Source organism: Anabrus simplex, chromosome 14, assembly GCF_040414725.1.
Source record: "Anabrus simplex isolate iqAnaSimp1 chromosome 14, ASM4041472v1, whole genome shotgun sequence".
Classification (NCBI taxonomy): Eukaryota; Metazoa; Arthropoda; class Insecta; order Orthoptera; family Tettigoniidae; genus Anabrus; species Anabrus simplex.
This window is the reverse complement of record NC_090278.1, coordinates 3,392,547-3,414,052: the sequence shown is the minus strand read 5'-3', so window position 1 is coordinate 3,414,052 and position 21,506 is coordinate 3,392,547. Positions and strand designations below refer to the sequence as shown.

Here is a 21,506-nt window from a genome sequence, read left to right as displayed (position 1 = left end):
GGTGTTCCAAGGCATGCGTTTCCATGCGACGTAGGGTGAAAGGCTGCACTGCATTGGATGTCGGTCATATCGGTCACATGTTGTGAAGGGTTGATAAAAGATCATTGATGGTACTGATAACAGGACATAACTCCGAATATACTGGGTTTGCGACCAATGTCTATCGGACCTTTCTTCCTTCATTTGTTGCGTGCTTTTTCCACTGCAAATATTGGAAACTTTTTCAAGGAGCACCTGTATAGAGCCTGGAATTGTATGCAGTAATAGGTAAGAATGCAAACTTTTGAAGCGAGCATAGGCTACCGTGCACAACGGTTATGTTAGGAGCTTTGCATAAACATTAGGGGCACAGTCCACGAGGACCCATACTACTATAGTTTGCAAGAGCGGGATGGACCATGCTTCCTACCAGCACTTCTTTTCCTAAGAAAAAAAGATGGCGGTACTCACTCGAACTTCTTCATAAACTGAATCTCACACTTTGTTCATATCTCCAGATGTACCGTCTTCTTCTGTTCCAAAGGTACTGATTTTAAATTTACTACTGTCCCACTCTCACGAAATGTTCACTTTCATCTACCTTCCTGGGCATAAAGTTGTAAATTCTTGGCACACGTTACAGACTAGCAGTTTATTTTTCAAATAAAGCTACTCCTTTATCTGGAAGAAATCATTTCTCTGCGTTAATGCCCAACAATCGGGCCCATCTTGGCCAGATAGTTTCCCTCTTGAACTGCAGTAAATCTGTCAGTACTTGCGATGTTTTCTTCACATTCACTTGAGTCACTGTTCACAGGTTCAGGAGATACTTCAAAATAATCGCCATGCTTTCTTTTATCGCGCACCGGAAGAAAATAATTAGTTAAAAATAAAGAAATAAATATGTTAACTGAATGAAAGCCACTTATATATATAAAAGTTTTGTCTGGACGTTGCTCAGAATTTAAAATAAATTGTATTTCTGTATCGGTCGTGTCCACAGTAACAAGGAAATGGACTTTTTAATTTTCCGTAATGTCTGTCTGTCTGTCTGTCTGTCTGTCTGTCTGTCTGTCTGTCTGTCTGTCTGTCTGTCTGTCTGTCTGTCTGTCTGTCTGTCTGTCTGTCTGTCTGTCTGTCTGTCTGTCTGTCTGTCTGTCTGTCTGTCTGTCTGTCTGTCTGTCTGTACGGGCATCACGAGAAAACGGCTGAAGAGAATTTAATGAATCAGTATGTCCAGTATGTCACTACAATCTAGACAACAAATAATTTTATTCTCGCTGAGTGAAATGGTAGTTTAGGGGAAGGCCTAAAATACAGTTCTCAAGTATTTATGTTATTAGTGGTCCTATCGGTAAAAAGTACATAACTATAGTTATATAGTATTAAATTTCCGATCATTTATGTCTTATAAATTTGTACTGTACCGGCTATGATAACAGAGACATTCCTGAATTTGGATTTTTGTTGCTAAGTCCATATCAGAGCCGAGTTAAGAAAAAATGGATAAACAGGTTTTAATGAAAATCGGCATGTAAAGTCGAGGAAATAAGGAACTAATTTTATGAGATGCCCTAATATCACAGAGTCGGAAGAAAACTAATTGTGAAGGCCTACAATATACAAAGCTCATAAAACTGATCAACAGTAAAATTACACTGACCATTGTTTGTTGCGATGTGCTTTATGTCTTCTGCTACCACTCATCTCTGATAGATGGGTTTACTGCTGCGTACCGAGTATAAAAGCCTGCCTGAGTATTGACGGAAGCAGCTAGGGAGTTAGATCTCTCTGCTTTAGCTTGTCATTCCTTTCCTCTCGTTGATACATTTTCTGATACTACTGGTTTGTAACACACATAGCAATCCAGCTAATCAATCCCTACTCTAAAGCACTGATTGAAATGAGCAGTGTGCACGTTTAATGGGATAATGGCAGAGGAGTGTTCGCGGCTGTCTGTGGCCTGGTCATTCCAGCACTTTAACTTGGGACGGTTAGACAGGCAGCGTTCGTTGAGAAAATCTGCGGTTTTTCATTTGATCGATAATTTTATATGATAACATTGCTTTTAATCGCTACATTCCTACTGACGTCGCTGTAATGATCAGAGTTGACTTCAGTTGGAAAAATCACAAAGACAGTCTTTCTGAGAATCCCGTAACCAAGCATGGGTTCATCAGCTAGTATCTAATAAAGTCTACTTTCCGCCAAATTACGTTGGCCTTTATCAGGGCACGTGAAGGTCTGCCTCCGACAGTGAGCAAAGAAATTCTTCGAAGGAACGTGGAAGTCACGATCATACTCTCACGGCACCCCACTAACTGGACTCGGTGATCGTCGCACTGTGCATGTATTTCTGGAGAAGAGGTGTCTATATATTTGATAAATTGAAGCAGTCTTCCCTGTTGAAGTTATCTGGGCGCGGCTCTATCTCTATGGCTCTCCTTAAAAAATCGAGCGCAGAAGTCTTTTACAGACCATAGAAGAACAATTCTACAGAACAGACTATGAAATCCTCTTTGACAAGGAGAAAGTCTTATCAATTCCAGCTGATTTTCTAGTTTTCAACTGTCTTATCTTATTGTAATATAACTCGACACGTGCAACCTTTTTTATGATGTTTTATATTTTCTCTAGATCGAGGAATCTGTAGTGTTGTCGAAGGAAGTAAAGGTATGATTCCGAGCTGACGACACGAACTGGTTAATAGGACAAGCATGATGATGTTAGAAATGTAATTTACAGAAACTTCAATCATGTATTTGTACGCATTATATGAATACAATCGTAACAAGCAAGCTTGATTTTAAACCATAAGTCAACACTTCATAGGAAATGTGGTAGGAATATTCCGAATAATATCCCATTCATGTTTTTAATTACTTTCGAGGAAAAGGTGACGGTACTGTGCACCCTCGTGTACCGCCAAATTAGAAGAAGCGTGATAAAATAAAATTCCAGTATTCCACTTTGAGAGCTTTATGTAAGAAACAAAAGAGACTCACTGTCGAATGCGTTCGGAATCTCGCAGAAACATATTGATTTTTCTCTAATAATTGCTTTGTAACAAATGCTGGAAGCATATTCATGGAACAGTGCACTTGTAACTGAAGTAATAAATTAATAATAACTAGAGCTCGGAATTGATAGTGATGATAATGATGATGATGATGATGACGATGATGATACTTGCTTAATGGGGCAAAACATCTAGGTCATCAGCCCCATCGAATGTTTAAGCAGTAATAGGGTAGAATGCAAACTTACTGAAGCGAGTAACAAATATTCTCTACCTGCGAAACAGTTATGCATTGAGGTTTGTATAAACATTAGGGGCATGGTATACCAGAACCCGTGGAATTTAGGTTGCACTTACTACATTATGTAAGAGCGGGTAGGTCGACACTCCCTAACAACCAAATTAGTCTGCATTCTGACCTATCACTCCCAAAAAATCCGGAGTATAATAATAAATCTAAAGGGTATAGAATGTTGGAGTCTAACCTGAGTTGTCCTCAGCCAGAAGTTCGTTGCTCTCTCTTAAGTCAGGCACCTGCAATGTTGTGATGTTCGAGCTCTCTTGAATTATCACTTGGATGCTCATGTCATCCACGATCTAAGAAAAAGACATTTATTATTCACCAAGGCTATGTAACACAGCAATTACAGTTATGTTAGTGTTCACGATCTACAGACGAATCACTTATAGACAAGAGGGCAACACTGTTCGATATCTATCTAGAAGAACTTATTGAAGACTGTTTTAAGTGGGGACCTAGTAGTGATGGGATAATCGAACACAAAATAATCGCTTAATTGATTATTTCATTTTATCTGATTATATTTCTCATTTGATTATTTTTCGATTATTCATTCGAATGAATGGGGCAATCGGATAGTGAATATTTCTTCCATCCGATTATTTTTCGATTATTCATTCGAATCTCCGTGCGAATGAATGAGGCAATCGAATAGTGAATATTTCTTCCATCCGATTATTTTTCGATTATTCATTCGAAACTCCGTACAATGAATGAGGCAATTGAATAGTGAATGCTTTCGAAATAATGGAATGAAAAGTGATGTTAATTGAAACAGTTAATTCACTCCTTTAGTTTCAAATTTTTGAAATACGTTTGGAAAAAGGGGTACGGTATTTCTATTTTTCATAAGAGTTCATCTGTTCCCTATTATCCATCTGACACACTTAAACGGAAAATTTGATTCATGACGCATCTGAATATTCTATGCGATACAGCTGGAAGAGATTTGAAACTCCTTCGATTATTTTATTCCATTATTTATTCTATTATTTAAATAATCGGATGGTCGTTATTCGAATTTTAAAAGTATTAGCTTTTTAATGTCCAATAACGGACCAACTATATTGGTATTACGAGTAGATAAGTTAAAGTACCTGGGAGAACTGATAACACCAAACATGTCAGAGAAAGAACCCTTTAAATTGCGCATGAAAAAAAAAATGGCGTACCATTTAACCAAAAGCCATCTACAACAAAAGGTCAGTAGGTATCTTTCAAAGCAAATCTGAGGCATTACTGCAGTGTCATCCATCCGGAGGTCTTATACGCTTCAGAATGTCTTGCAAGGAATTAAAAAAACTGCCTGGTCGAGCAACTGGAAGCCAAAGAAAAGAAGACTTTGAGAAAGATCATAAGTCCCATCAAAGACAATGGGGAGTACAGAAAACGGCATAACGACGAATTATACACCCACGTAGAGAATATTACTGATACCATTCGGAAAAGAAGAATGACCTTTTTTGGACATGTGACAAGAATGCACCCAACAACATTGATCAACCGCATTATTGCCTTCTTTCAGCAGAAGAAAACCAAAGGCGCCTGGTTCATTGAGGTGGATAGAGACCTTCAAGAAGTGGGAATCACACATAATGGCATCCAGGTGCGTGTCCCACTTGAGAAGAAACTTCAAGCGTTCCAGAGTTTCCGAGACAAGCCAAAATTAAAAATAGGAAAGGCATGGACACAGGAGAGAGAAGGACGACGCCGAGAACGCATGCGGAAGAGTTGGGCAGACATCAAAGTCAGACGTAGCCAGTTGAAGTGACGTGGGCCAAAACTGGTCAAGCTGGAAGGGTCAAGAAGTTTAAGTTCCTGGATGAAGTATTCCAAGGGAATGGGCTAGAAGAAGAAGCGACCAATATGGAAATTAGAGCTAGCAATCCAACTGACTAAAATATCTATGATAAGAAGATGTTCAGTTTCGGAGCCAAATGAAGACATTACAGCACTGTTGTTATACCACAAGGCTTGTATGTTTCGGACATCCTGTACTTGTCCAACTCCATGGTTAAATGGTTAGCGTACTGGTCTTTGGTCACAGGGGCTCCGGGTTCGATTCCCGGCAGGGTCAAGAATTTTAACCATCATTGGTTAAGTTCGCTGGCACAGGGACTAGGTGTATGTGTCGTCCTCATCATCATTTCATCCTCATCACGACGCGGAGGTCACCTAGCGGCGTCAATTCAAAAGACCTGCACCTGGCGAGCCGAACATGTCCTCGGACATTTCACCCTGTGCATGAATAGAAAAGGACAAGTCAATCAACAGACTACTTAAAAGAGAACGCAGGCTTCTACGAACGATCTTGGGCAACAGATGGGTTGACGTGCAGGTTCGACCGAAATGAAATAAAGAAATATACAGCAACAATAATTAGAAAGGGAAGCTTGCTGTTTTATGAGCACATCTTCAGTACGAATAATGACCGGCTCACAAAGAAAATCTGGAAATTTCTAAAACCAAAGGCATCTAAGTTAAGATGGTTCCAGGAGTGTGAGAAAGATCTGAGAGAGGTGGACATTACGGAGGATAAGATAAATGACAGGGTTAGTTTCAGAAGAATAGGGCAAAGCTATCAGGGTTTTTTGGTGGAGACAAAAGCGCTTTACCAGAGGTGTAGAAGAAAGCGCTGATTGATGGGCTCAAGAGATAATGGCAGGACGTCAAAGCTGGCAGACGAAAAAGACACAGACACTGAAAATGAGTTAACGTGCAGTCCATAAAAGATCAATTAAAAACAAGAACAGTAATATTAATGATTTTTTCTGTCTTACCTGTCCAGGATTGACACTGATCTTATGCTTGTAAGTTCCCAGTTCTCTGGTCAACAGCTCTTCGTAAGTAAAATTGAACTTGACTTTTCCAAAAGCCTCCACATTCACTGATACTGTGAACGTATTTGAGTCACGAGCACTGAAATGAAAGAAAAAGAATCATAAATATTATTTGTAGCGTTCAGCGCGTCACAAAGCTCACTCGGAAACTCAGAGACGCTACTGAAATCACCCCTCGTACTAATAGCCACGTCCCTGAAAATAGCTGCTCAATTTTGCTCACTGCTTAAGAACAGAGAGTGAATTCAATAGAAGCTCTTTTAATTACTGTTCTTGATGACCGAGCTCCATAGCTGCAGTCGCGGCCAGTATCCGTAAGATAATGGGTTCGAACCCCACTGTCGACAGCCCTAAAGATGGTTTTCGGTGGTTTCCCATTTTCACACTAAACAAATGCTGGGACTGTACGTGAATTAAGGCTACTGCCGCTTCCTTCCCACTCCTAGCACTTTCCTGTCCCATCGTCGCCATAAGACTGATTAATCTTAGTAACAATTTTCGGTCAGTTACAATCGTTATATATATATACATTTATGTAATATTAGTAACGTATAGAAAAGGTACATGAATTAACAACAACGTATTGATATACAAGCCCCGATAACGTAATTGACATCTATATTTGAGAGAGAAGAAAATAGGATCTTGAAAATATTTCTAGCATTTTAGGGGGCATTAATCTACGTATATATTAATAAATGTTTATATAATATATCCAGAACATTGGTATTTAAGTATAATAATCTATATTCATTATCTGTTTAACTTTAACAATAATTTTAAGTATTTATTATATATACATACATTTATAGTACTTTAAATGCACCAATTTAAGTATATATTTCAAAAATTAGACATTAAAATAATTCCATGATTATATTACTCTCAAATATTTATTACGTGGCTGCGCTTAAGGTAAATTATCAGTGGGTAAGAGAGATGATACATATGTCATTATATGGTTAGAAAAATAAAATATATCGTATTGGGGCGAAAAACACAATGCAAACCCGACGGCAGATAATACTCAAAACGAGTTCACTATGTTACATTTGTTTATTTATAGGATTGTTTTTAGTTGGTACATTATTTAACTACAAGGCTTTAAATTTTTATGCTTGCTTAGTTGTTTACTTTTTGTATATTTTACATGTGAACTTTTGCGAACATATTGATGCTTAGAAAGTGTAAGTGTGATTTGCACTATTTAATATTATTTATCAAGGGAACTTGGAATTAGTAATATGATATGTGGCCACCGCGGTTATACGTAGGGCTAAAGTAAATATTATTATAATAGAAGTTTTTATAAGTTTAAAGGTAAATTTTTAAGACAGAATTTTAATCTATATAAGGCTTGATGATAATAGATGAAGCTTTGAAATTTGAATTATAAACTAGGATTACATGTAAAGGTTTCCTTGAGTATTAATAGTTAGTTCTTGAAACTCAAAGAATTTGATTCAGAGGAATCTGTCGTGTAATCGATAGTCGGTGTAACGTAAAGCAATTTGTAAAAAAAGAAATGTTCTCGATAACTCATAATTAAAATAATGAAGAATTAAAATTTTCATCCCATATTGAGGCCGCCCATTATCTTTACAGTGCCTAATTTGGAGTATTAGAGGCAATACTTCTTTCTTCTTTTTCTCTATTTCGGTCATCTTACGACCACGGCGCGTGCGTGAAGGAAAATGAACCTTGCCGTACCGAATGTATGTTTGCTTGACGAATTTACGAAATCCTACGGTATAATGTATTCGAGGTTCATATTCTTTCTTAATCCCTTTACCCTCCACGGTTTGTTTTTTCCCTCAGACTCAGCAAGGGATCCCACCTCTACCACATCAAGGGCACTGTTCTGGAGCATGAGATATTTGGTCGAGGATACAACTGTAGAGGAGGACCAGTACCTCTCCCAGGCATCCTCACTTGCTATGCTGAACAGGGGCCTTGTGGCCAGGAGAGATTAGAACGGATAGACAAGGAAGAGGGAAGGAAGCGGCCGTGGCGTTAAATTAAGTACCATCCCGGCATTTGCCTGGAGAAAAAAATGGGAAACCACTTCGAGGATGTGTAAGGTGGGAATTGAACCCCCCTCTACTCAGCTGACCACCCGAAGCTCCTGTTCCAGCCCTCGTAACAACTTTTCAAATTTCGTGCTAGAGCCGGAAATCGAACTCGGGCCTCCGAGGGTTGCAGCTAATCACACTAACCTCTACATGACAGAGCTCCTTTACACTTATGCATAGGAAAATGAACTCAACGAAAATTGTTCTGATGGGCTTCATATCCATATGTGGCTGGGAGGCGTGACCTTTCTTAAGGAAAATAATTGATAGAAAGAGTATTGCGAGATATGACCTTTCGCCCGAACAGGGACGATATAGTCTACAGATTTTACAGGAAAGCAATAGCGTTTGAGAAAATATCAGATAACTTAATCGGTCTTCCTATAAACCTCCAGTCTATTCAGTGATTTTTAAATCATACGCGTGCATATTAAAACCTGCTCCTGGATGAGTACACTCTAAATATGAAGTTTCGTTGAGATCTATCCAACAGTTTTCCTGTGATGGTGAAACAAACAAACAAACATACACAAAGCTATAAACCTCTGATTCGGTCTTCAGTTGACCTAAAACGGATAATCAAAATGTGGCAAAATAAACGAAGTTACAGACAGCGGACTCTTACAACTTTATTTATATATCATCTATCTCTCTTATATAAAGCCAGAGGGCTAACTGACTGACTGATCACTCATTCACTGACATTAATATTTACCCTCTTCCAGATGAGCTAGAAACTTGAAATTCGGCAAACTGATAAATATTAAGCTATAACTAAGGAAACATTCCGAAACTTTCATTTTTCAATACTTTTAAATATTTAACCCCCGCCTGACGCAAACTTTCTTGTGTGTTACAAAATTGAAAGTTGGCAAAATTATAGCTCTTGGCTTGCAACCGAAGGAAAAATTCCAAAACGTTCCAGTGTTTAACTTTATACCTCCCAAAATTATAGAAATATGGAGGCAATTTTCATGACCGTGCAGACCATCGTTTAGAGGTATTTAGTATGTAAACGGCAAGTCTTATCGCTAAACGGACAACACATTCGACACCCATCACGAAGAGATCTCGTATCTCAATCCCTTATGCCTTCGATAGAGCTTCATTTTCCGATTTTACATCAATTTTGTATATTTTGCATAATTTAATTTACTGTTTAGCACACTTATAAGACTGATAGAATCATGAAATACGACAGGCTCAATGGCACGTCCATGGGGCATATGTGCGCCAAATGGCTGCCGTGTAAGTATAGAAAAACGAAAGGAAAATCTGGAAGCTATGCTCAAATGTCAGCCTAATGTAAGTTCCTAAATCAATCTATGGTGTACCCGATGCAGATACGACGAAAGGTTAAACAACCATATTATACACCGTTTCAACCACAATACGCCTCCCAGGTTTCAAGACTATAGCTGTACATTAGGTAAAGGAAATAATTTCTCATCTTGTGAAAAACGTACGGAATTTTCCCCAGATCGAAACGTTTACCTCTACCTATGCTATAAATAGCCGATATACGAGAAAATGTTATAGGGCCAAGTATGTAGCCCACTAAAAGGGCTCTCTGGTGGCGCAATCCGTTTCGCAGTACGAGGTACCGTTTCACCGCAGTAATTTCCAAATGACCACTTGTATTGTGGAGCCCCCAACGAGCAAAAGCGAGTCTGTATACAAAATGTAATGTCCTCACTGAATGTCAACAAACGCCCAGCCAAAACTACTGGACATAAAGAAATATAATTTTGAGGATACATTTCTACTGACATTTAGGCACTCACTACGGAAGAATTTCAAAAAATTCTGCTTATAAGGGGATGAAACGAGTTAAAAACCTGAAAACCAAAATATTCATTACTCCAAAACTGTTCACCGGACATAGTTTAAATTTCGTCATAGATTGTTTCTTGATGTACTAGATGCCAGATAATACAAGTTGGTTGCTCCTCTATGTCTTAGGTTTAAAAGAAAAAGTTTTCTTAAATCAATACACCCTTAAAGGGTTTTGACCGGGAGTTGAAATATGATGACAAAAATATTGATTTCTCTGAAACTATTTGACTTACGAAGGTAAAATATCAAATGATACTCTAGGTGTTACATAACAGGGGGTCTGAAAATTAACCCCACACAGAGTTAAACTGGGGTTAAGATCTGAAAACAAAAATATACATTCCTCCGAAACTGTTTAACGTACGAAAACAAAATTTCAAATGGCGGTATATATTTTAAATCCCGGGTGTGGAAGTTACAATTTTTACTGTTACGGAGATATCCGTGGTAGTTAGAGGTGAAAGAAGGTGCGGGCTGGAATAGGTGTCAACTACAGAAGTTCGAAAGATGAGTTAAAATTTCAACAAGGTTATATTTTCAAAACTTAACAATGGTAACATAGAATTTGAAAACTTAACAAGTCAACAACAAGCTAAAATCAGATACAAAGGAATTACAAGTGTTAGGGGATTATAACAAGGTCTGGGCTTCGAGCCCCACAATCACAATCCTTGAGCTATTAGCCCAACTTTACCAAGGTACAAAATTGAACAAAGGGGCAGAAAACCCCATCACGCCAAGGAGCACTTGCTCCTAATTACAATGTTAAGCCTCCTAGAGACACAGAGATCAAATTTAGGAAAGAGTAGACCCGCTCTCAAAGTTCAAGCCTATAAGGAGGCCATAAGCAGACTTCACACTAACTGCCTTCAAGGCACACATATAATAGTACAGGGGTACCTCGTACCCAATCTACTGGGCCTTCTCAGGAAGGAAAACAAAACGAGATAAATAAATGGCCCAAAATACAAAATTGAATGGAGGCGATTACTTGCACTCCTACACTAAAGTTTTTTTTAAACCTATGTGGCGCTAGGCCGATAATACAGGGGCTAATCCTAAGCTAGGGAGGTGACTCGTATGAGAAAACATTAATACATTAAGGAGGAGAAGAAATGGTTATGAAAACGTAGTCACCTCAATTTCAAAATGAAGGGGAGCTCGAGAGGGTAAAGCACTCTCTATCCCCACTTTACAGTAAAAGAGATTTGTAGATTTTACATAGACAGAAAAGGAATTTACATTTTAAAAGGATGGGTTACACATTAAAGGATTCGAACCCTCCCTGAGAGTTAGACTGCTGAGCTAGCAAGAAATAAAAATGTTAAAAGGCCATTACCTTGTAGAAGAACTGCTGCTTGAAGAAGGAGGCGCTTCCCGCCCCCTGCTACATATCCACAACTGAGTTAGATGTTATACTAGTGGCCCGGAGACAAGAAAAACAGCAGTTTTAATACCCTCGTGGAAAATTCGAGACCTTTCAAGAATGAGTAGACACACCCCCTCAACATTATTGGATAGCTTAGAGCTACATATCCATATCGGAGAAGACATACATGATTGGCTGAAAATTAATGAAAGAAATTCGGGATTGGCTAAGTTCAAACCTGGCGGAAGGAAGGATTAATACTGCCAACCCAAAAATAAAAGAACAAAATTTAGTAAAGACAACAACTTTTGAATACAAAATTTCTTCAAGAAGGTTCATTCCATTGCACCAGAGTGTATTACCATAGTTTTTGGTAGAGACATCTGTTAGAGAATGTCCACACTTCTTGATCAATGAAAAACAAAAGCAAATCAAAAACACTCAGTGACCTCTTCTGATAAACCGTAGAATTAGTTCAGTAGTAAAGTTCAGAGCTTCTCCTGTAGAGGAGTTTCAATTGGCGCAAGATTTGAACTTGCGTCGTAGAGGTGTACCGCCCGGTACATTTAAAAAAAGTTGTTATTTTATGTCCTGTGTGTCAAATATCTCATACTTAACAGTACTTCTCCCATGAGTGGTTTAACTGGGGGTTGGCTTGAGAAGTCACAAAATTCATTGTTCGGAAACCGTGAACTTATAAGTGTAAATGAATGTTGATCTTCTATGTCCTAGATGTTGAATAAGAAATATTTCTAAAAACTTTTATCCCTCCAATACTGTTCGACGGACGAAGTGACAGGTTGGTCGTTTCATCACCCTTTAACACTCGAACCGAGGTTGGGTCATTTGTGACCCAGTTGTTAGTTCTTTCTTTTCTGTCTTCTGCAAAAAAAATATCTGTAACAGGTGTGCAGCCAAGGAATATTATGTATTCTGAATGTGTGTCGTGTGAAGTGCCATATGCAGCATAATGTGCATCGTCTGTACTGATGTCAGATGATTGGTCTCTAAAAATTGAAGAGATTGAAACCTTTCTAGCTATACCGTACATTCACGATGCCATAGGAGCAAGGGATTAGAACTAGACTCACTGTGGCCAGCGAAGTGGGGGCAACCCTATTTTCTACATGTTCCTTATTTTTATGCTTAACATTCATTCATTTCAAATAAAATCTCTATCGCAGGTACCAGTATATTCCTTGGCTGTACACTTGCTACAAATGTTTTTTTTTGTTTTTTGTTTTTTTGCAGAAGATATGGGAGAAAGAACTAACAGCTGGGTCACAAATAACCCAGCCGCGGTTCTAGTGTTAAGATTGGGTTTTAAAACATTCTTCTTCTATGGGATTCAAATGAGTGTTAGATCCGAAAATAAAACATCATTCCTCCAAAACCGCTTGATGTGTGAACTGAGGGTATATTTTACAGGCTCAGCCGACAGTGGACTCTCCAAAATGCTAAATTTTGAATGATAAATTTCTGTTTAAAACCGTAGCAAAGTACGGGAATATTGCTAGTTAAATATAAAAATTCTGAACAAGTCAACTGAAAAGCAAACAAATTGTCATTTAAATTTCCAGTAAACGCAGACAATTTTTCTTTTCTTTCTTTTTCTGTCTGTAACAGAGTGACAACGGCCATGATCAAATCCCAACTCAAGTACCGAGTGAATCATCAGAAAAGCTTTCTTCCTAAACCTTATTCTTTTTCTTTTACTTGCTCGGAAAAGCTTGAAAATATTAAAATAATAAAATAATTATTATGATTTAAATGAGGAAATGAAATTAAACCACCATAAGCTTATACAGACACTTCGTATATAATAGGTAGTTGGGACCTCCGTAACGTAAATATACCTTTACTGACATGGAACCTTAAATAACTGCATTAAACGAAACATTAATATATTTTATACAATTCGAATTGAAACCCCAAAACTATAAAGGTATTACAAAGACATGATGAAGACCAGATCTTTTTTTAATTCCTAAATTTTTTTAAGGCTCGAAAAGTCCGAAAATCAGATTAGAATTTCTCATATATCGTAGCGTTTAGTAGTGTTCATGTCTCTTAAAACAAATAAATAGCAGGTTTCGATGGGCTAGGTTAACCGGTGTAGATATGCTTGAAGCTACTTACAAGATCAGATGCAAGAAGAAATGAAATCACTTTTTAAAAAGAAAACAAACCAGTTTTTCGGGCCTTACGCCCTGATGGTGAAACCATCATCCGGGATCAAATCCCACAATCATTTTTCTTCTCTTGACGGATAATTTATCCTAAAACCAGGACCAGAAGCGTAGTTTTCAAGGCGTCTTCTTCCAATTCAGCAACAAGAATCAAAAAAACTGCTATCGACGTCATTATTGACGACCCACGGTCATCGGCCTAGCAATGTTAACTTCTCCGGCCAGATAGCAGCACCACATAGGCACTTCGTACGACTAGTTCTAACTCGACCGCTAGATGGCTCACCATTACCAAATCAGGGAAAGTTCAAAGAATCTTGATGTTTGAATTCACCGTGAGGCTGACAGTGAAGGAACGCATGAATGAAATGCTGAACAGATCGTACCATAGCGAGGAATAATTTTAAATCCATTACATGTCTGAAATATTTTGCCATGGGTTTTCTAGAATTTTCGGAAAGTGTCCATATAAAGGTCGCTAAGCGAGTCGATTGACTGCGAACAATAAACAAAATACAGACCTGAGAGCCACATGACCTGCTGTCCTTCCCTGCGACACGGCGTCTTGGTATATTCTCTTGGCCTCCTCCTTCTCCTTCACGTAGGCTTTGTAGACGACTCCTTTAATCGTGCTGTAACAAGACACCATTGCATCAACATTCGCGTTTGTAAACATTGTTATTATTAGATGGGCGATAAAGAGGCAAACAAGGTAAGAGCGAGAAAATTAGATCTCGCCTACAAACTAACACGAAACAGATATAACAAAAGGGGAATATCCTACAACACCAAAATCCAACATTATAACTCCAGTAATAAAACTGGAAGGATTGAGAAAAGGGAGCTGTAAGAACTCGAGAAGAAGGAAAAAGAGATACTGAGGAAAATTCTAAGGCCACAGAAGGCTACTCATGGGACTTGGAAGAAAAGGAAAAATTGAAAAGACCACGGACACAATGCGGGAACGAAGCTGAAATTCTACGGACACGTGGTAAGAATCGATGAAAAACGACTGACCAAAAGCTTCTTCAAATGATTCATGGGGTTAAAGGCCGCCCCCAAGTGGATAGAATAGGTATACAAGGATGCAGAAGAAGTTGGAATTATACTCCAGATGATCCACAATAGAAAAGAGTTCAGAAGAGAAGTCGACTGTCTAGAAGAGAAACCACTAAAACGGAGACCCGAACGGATCATTCCCGAAGAGGAGAGAAATATAAGAAGCGAAAGAAGGAAAAAGTTTCGGGAATAGAAAATAAAGGCCAAGAAACCTAGTTCTGTGAGATCTATATTTAGCCCATCCGGAAACTAACAAAAAAGAAACATGGAGAATCTTTGGAAGAGACAGCCGATATAGGCCGAAATAAAGAGGAGAAATACACGTAGCGGCGATTGGGAATTAGAAGTAGGGAGAGGGGCGAAAAATTGACAGACAACAAAAAGTACCCAGTTTTTCGGGGGGAGGCTATATACATCAAAACTTTTTTTTAAAAATCTACAAAATTGTAAGTTTTCTGATGCTCTCTGAACGAATTTCGACAGAGACTGAGGAATGCGCAAGCGGGTGAATCACACCTCGGTGTCAATGACCTTGGCGAAAATATAACCCTGCTACCCTTCTTGACAGCGCATGGTATACGCTGCTGCGCGAGTCTCCGCTACTTGCTATGGCGCTATGCAGATCGGATAGCCGCAACTAACGATATGTTGTGCGTATTTCCGCTAATAATTTTGTTAATAATTAAAGAAATTAAATGGAAGAATTACCTGACACATCAGGGCTCGTAAAAATTGCGTTTTATAATAATTCCTAGTTAAAACTCAGTAAAAGTGTAATGTTTACTCAAAATAAAGGCGGGCGGCTGCTCCCTCGCCCCTCCCTAATTGCCGCTACTCCATCTAAATATCCACAAATGGTTTCGCACAACAAGTTTTTGTTACGTTTGTTACATTTATAAACTGAAGCAGAAAGATGCTGTAAAGTTCATTTATATTGTTGTTTTTCGGTCGTCAGTCCATAGATTAATTTGATGCAGCTCTCCATGCCACCCTGTCCTGTGCTAGCCGTTTCATTTCGACGTAACTAATACATCCTACATCTACTCTAATCTTTTTGCCATATTCATACCTTGGTCTACCCCTACCGTTCTTACCGCCTACACTTCCCTTAAAAATGAACTGAACAAGTCCTTGGTGTCTTAAGATGTGTCCTATCATTCTATTTCTTCTTCTGGTCAAATTTAGACAAATCGATCTCCTTTCAGCAATTCGATTCAGTATCTGTTCATTCATGATTCCATCCACACATCTCATCTTCAGCATTCTTCTGTAACACCACATTTCAAAAGCTTCTATTCTCTTTCTTTCTGAGCTAGTTATCGTCCATGTTTCACTTCCATACAATGCCACGCTCCACACGAAACTGTTCTAATTCCTACATCAATGTTCGAAGTGAGCAAATTTATTTTCCTTGCTTGTGCCAGTCTGCATTTTATGCCCTCCTTACTTCTGTCATCCTTAGTTATTTTACTACCCAAGTAAAAATTTTCGTCTACTTCCTTCAACACTTCATCTCCTAATCTAACATTTCCTGCATCACCTGACTTCATTAGACTGCATTCTGCTACTTTGGTTTTGGATTGATTTACTTTCATCTTGTAATCCTTCTGCAAGACTGTGTTCATACCATTCAACATTTTCTCCAGATCTTCCGAAGAATCCGATAAAATAACAATAGTAGCGGCAAATATCAGAGTTCATTTATAAAATAATAAATTCGCTAAATTGATAATCCCAGTTTTTCTTTGCGAGCCGGTCATTACACATTCGGAAGAATCTTCTCTTTCTAATTGTTGTTCGTGTATACTTCTTTATGGGATTTTTAGTAGAATCTGCCCATCAACCCTTCTGTTGCCCAAGATCTTTCCTAGTAGCCTGCGTTCTCTTTTAAGTGGTTGATTGACTTGTCCTTTCCGATTCATGGACAGGATCTCCGAAGCACACAAGCCTTCTGGTCTAACAACAGTGCTGTAATGTGTTAATTTGACTCCGAATCTCAGCATATTATTATTATTATTATTATTATTATTATTATTATTATTATTATTATTATTATTATTATTATTATTATTATTTCTTATGAACTTATTTAGCTCATGTTGCCTTTTTTTCTCCCCAAATCTCTTCATCTTCTCGCTGTGGCTTTTCTTGCGATCTTCTGTCCAGGTTTTGTTGGTGGTAGTCCTTTTATGATGTTCAAAGCGGTGATTGTCTACTAATTTTCTGAACTTAGATCTGTCTAACACAATGTCATCTGTGATGTCTATTTCCTGAAGATCTTTTCCAATTTCGAGAAGCCAATTGTGTTTTTTTACTTTCATTGATAGGACTAGGTTCAGAATTCTCTTAGTCAGTCTGTGATTACTCATTCTCAGAATATGTCCATAAAATTTGAAACAACTTTTCCTCAATGAGTCTGAGATTTTCTCGGAGTGTTGGTACGGGTAATGAGATTTCCTTATCATCCGAATTCCCCCTGTACAGACTGGCCCAAAAAATTTCGTTAAGATTTTTCTTTCTTGCTGGTCTACATCTTTGATCAATCATCTGCCCGCATGGTTCAGTGTTTCAATGCATATAGTGCTTCAGGCTTGATTACAGTGTTATAATGTCTTGATTTTCCATTTCGGGATATAGATTTTTTTATTATATCTGCTCCAAGTGAGTCTGTATGCTCTTTGTAGTTTAGAGACCCTTTCTTTGTTAGCTTCACGATTGAGTCTTGAAGGTTGGATGACTTCTCCCAGGTATTTGAATTTATACACTTGGGATATTTTTCCATATTCGGGTTTTCATTGGTTGTCCATCTAGGTACCGGAGAGATGTTTCCATGTAGTGAGATTTCTGATATGAGATCTGGAGTCGGGTTCTGGATGCAGTCGCTTCCTGTCTGTTATTGGACAACACTGCTAAGTCATCAGCGAAGGCCAAACACTGTAAATTAATTTTATTTCCAGGTAATCTGTCAAGGGTTATTCTTTTAACCTCTTTTCCCCAAGTCCTGATCACTTTTTTCCAAAACAAGATTAAACAATAAAGGGGAAAACCCATCTCCTTGTCTGACTCCTGTTTTAACATCGAGCCCCACTGTCGGCAGCCCTGAAGATTGTTTACCGTGGTTTCCCATTTTCACACCAGGCAAATGCCGGGGATGTACCTTAATTAAGGCCACGGCCGCTTTCTTCCACTTCCTAGGCCTTTCCTATCCCATCGTCGCCATAAGACATAAGTGTTTAACATCAAATGTTAGCGTTTACATGATTTATTATAAATTATTATTATTATTATTATTATTATTATTATTATTATTATTATTATTATTATTATTATTATTATTATTATTATTATTATTATTTGGTTCGTTTGGGTCTACTACGGACCACGGGGCTCGTCTTAACTCTTAGCTGAGGTCTTCTGCTCTTTCTTGGCCCAGTAAATTTTAATTTTCTGGCTGTGTGCCGGCTTCCTTCCACCCGTCCACTTGGGTCTGGTGATCCCTGTACTTTTTTTGCTTGTGAGGAACAGTTGGAAGGCTCACTGTAGGATGGAATGTCGGTACTGAGATCGTTTCTCTGTGGTCTTTAATGCGATCTGCAGTTACTGTAGGTCTGATTTTACTGAGGTGGTCCTCATGGTATTATTATTATTATTATTATTATTATTATTATTTCTCCCTTAGGGTCTTCTAGGGACCACGAGACAATTTCAGTGCTTCATCCTTTGTTGTTCCTTCTTCAATACTTCTTCATCTGCTCAATATGTCCCCTTTCCCTCTCCGAGAAACATTTTGGGCTGGTTTTCTTTCTCACCCGACACTTGAATCCTTCCAATTTTAACCCTTTCTTTCTAAAAATCTCTCTCTTTTTTTTCTTTGTTTCTTCTTCTTCTTCTTTTTCTTCTCTTATGTTGTTTCTTTCAAAATCTTTCTTGACTTCATAAATCCGTATTGTTAACTTCTTGTTCCAAAGATATTTGAAGATCTGTTTGGCTAACATATTGTTATCCATTCTGTATAAAAGTGCAAAATATATATATCTCCCCTTCCGCATTGTATCTATTATTTTTTCCATGTTCCGCTATATTTCATCATTATTTCTTGATTTCCAGAGTTCTTTTGTTCTTGTCGGACCGAGTATTTTCCGTATATTTTTTTTTCAGTACTTCTGATTTATTCAGCTTGTAATTCATTACTAGACATTCACTCGCGTATGGGCATTCCGGTTTGACTACTGTGCTGTAGTGCTGTAATTATTATTATTACGAGGGGGGTCAAATATAAGCGGGATTTTATTTTTTATTCAAATTCATTTATTGATACACACAAGGAAATTACGATTTATTTTTCCACATAGTTTCCAGCTTTGGAAATGCATTTGTCCCGGCGTATGGGCAGCTTTTTGATGCCCGCATCGTACAAAGAACAATGTCGTGTCATCAGCCAGTTGCGCACGAAGTCTTCCACACTCAAATCGTTGCCTCCTAGCACTTCCTTAAGCGGTCCGAGCAAATGGAAATCGCAGGGCGATAAGTCCGGGCTGTAAGGAGGATGATCAAGTGTAGTCCAGTGCATTTCCTGTAGCTTGGAGACAGAGCTGCAGTATGGAGCCGCACATTGTCGAATCGGTTGGTCTCGTTTTTTGCGGCGATATACAGCCGTCACCTTGTTCAACAGCTGGCAGTAGTAAGCAGCATTGATTGTGTGTCGCTCATGCGAAAAATCAATCATCAAAATGCCTCGCCGATCGAAAAAAAAACGGTTGCAAGAACCTTGCCAGCTGGCAGTCGAGTGTTGGCTTTTACTGGTGCTGCCTCGCCTTTCCTCCACCACTCCTTACACACACTCGCCCTTGACAATGTTTGATCAACAAACTATGTGTTATCGGCATTTGTGTACGGGGGTGAGGAGTAAGGAGGGTTCCGGTAGTGCTGCCAACTGAATGAAAATGAAATCTGAATTGAATCAAGAATATGATCGATCGATATGAAGTTTCTAAACCGTTATTATCTTAAGCCAACAACTGTGTCACATACACATTATATAACATTTCTCGATGCGAATCCTGTTCCTAGCATGAATTCCATTGTTTGGCTTTGCTCTGTAAACAACAACAGTACTAGTACGTAAAGTGTACGCCAGATGTCGCACAGCGATGCTTAAGCAATTTATAGTTTGTGTTTCAAAGGTTGCCAGTACGTATCTCGAATATTGGCGAGGTCGACCTATTCAGTACTAGGGTGTAAATCCACCAAGATAAAGTGTGGCGATAATAGTCAATCCGTGGCAAATTTCCGCGGCTATAACTCCTTCACGAGCAAGAAATGTTTATAATTATAAGTTGTGCAGTGGAGGGGTGCACCTGTTGCTCCGACATCGTGAGCATTTCTGACGAAACGGCGGGAAATATCTAACAGCACGCTCTGTCCACTCCTTACGGTCCCGCCTAAGCATAGCAGAAGCGCGGGGCCAATCCTACCAACTGTTGATGTTCAGGAACAAAAATCCCATTTATAATTGATCTACCTTCGTATTATTATGTTTATTATCATTATTATTATTGTCAGCGCAATACAGGTACAAAGCTAATTGGGGCAACAAAGCAAATGAAATCCAATTTATCTGTAACAACCCACTGGAGAGCACAAGTCCCTCGTACCCTGAACAACCTCCGAACATTTGTCTGTGGAATTCGGGTTCATCATGTACATTCACTGCTAACCCGAGTAATTACGAAAAGGCCAAATAGAAGAAGAAAGTGAAGGGAAAGGTGACACAGAAGAGGAATTAGAATAAACACAGAAGGATAGAGTACTACCGTGAAGTACAGTATTACTCACATGGCGAACCCCGAGACGAAAGCATCATCTGGCAGGTCTGCGGTGAAGGTAACTTCTCGAGAGACGTTCGCAGGGTTGACTATGTCACTGTACACCATGGGGTAAGCATATCGATAGTTGATGATCGACTCGATACGTAGGCTCTTCACCTGTGGTTTACTGCCCTGCAATAAAACAGACAGTAATATAGTATCAATCACCACTGATCTGCATATAGAACAGTCGCCCAAGTGACAGTTTTCCTATCTGTTGATTTCCTAGTCTTTTATTAAATAACTGCAAAGAATTTCGAAATTTATTAAGTGTTTGTGGTGGTGATTATCGTTTTAAGAGGAAGTACAACTAGGCAAACATACAGGGTGTATACGGGATGATGTTACAAAATTTCAGGGATGGTGGAGGATGGCAAATTGATCAATTTGAGATAAGAAACCATATTCCGGAAAAGATCGAATCAAAAGTTAAGCAAAGTTCTACTAATTTAAGTCCGTTTACCTGCACAAGTTTAATAATAATGTTATTGGCTTTACGTTCCACTAACTACGTTTTTACGGATTTCGGAGACTCTGAGATGCCGGAATTCCTAAATCCTTTTCTCTCCTGGATTTCGAGCTTGTCCGTGAGTCCCTTCCTGTTGAATATTAGACATTCTGAAGCATATAAGGCTTCAGGGTGGATGACTGTCTGGTAGTGCTTCATTTCAGTGTTTCGGGAGAGACACTTTAGGTGTGTACCTCCGTGTAATTTCCCCGTCCTGGAGATTATTCGTCTGCAGACAGATTTACTTTCTCTCTCCTAGGCCTAAAGCTACTTAGTTCACTACAGATCAGATAGTGGTCTGTATCATCCAAAAATCCCCAGAACACCCACACATTCCTAACAGAATACCTTAGTTCAAAGTCGGTTATCATTTGGATCTGGTGCCCCTACCCTCCCATGCGTAGAGGCGAAGAGTCTTATGCTTGGAGCATGTATTCGTAACTGCTAAACCCATACTAGCACAGAAG

The 21,506-nt window shown here is 38.7% G+C and overlaps 1 protein-coding gene across 3 annotated transcripts in view; it reads right to left on the bottom strand.

The window, feature by feature from the left end:
- The window catches only part of LOC136885350 (inter-alpha-trypsin inhibitor heavy chain H3), a 160,351-nt gene that overhangs the window by 117,248 nt on the left and 21,597 nt on the right, over positions 1-21,506 (bottom strand). For all 3 annotated transcript variants that reach the window (XM_067157863.2, XM_068230393.1, XM_068230392.1), the window contains exons 2-5: positions 20,500-20,663; positions 14,127-14,237; positions 6,080-6,218; positions 3,484-3,595 (exon numbers count right to left, since the gene is read on the bottom strand). In XM_067157863.2, coding sequence (XP_067013964.2) covers positions 3,484-3,595; positions 6,080-6,218; positions 14,127-14,237; positions 20,500-20,663 — 526 coding nt within the window. The remainder of the gene's footprint in view (positions 1-3,483; positions 3,596-6,079; positions 6,219-14,126; positions 14,238-20,499; positions 20,664-21,506) is intronic.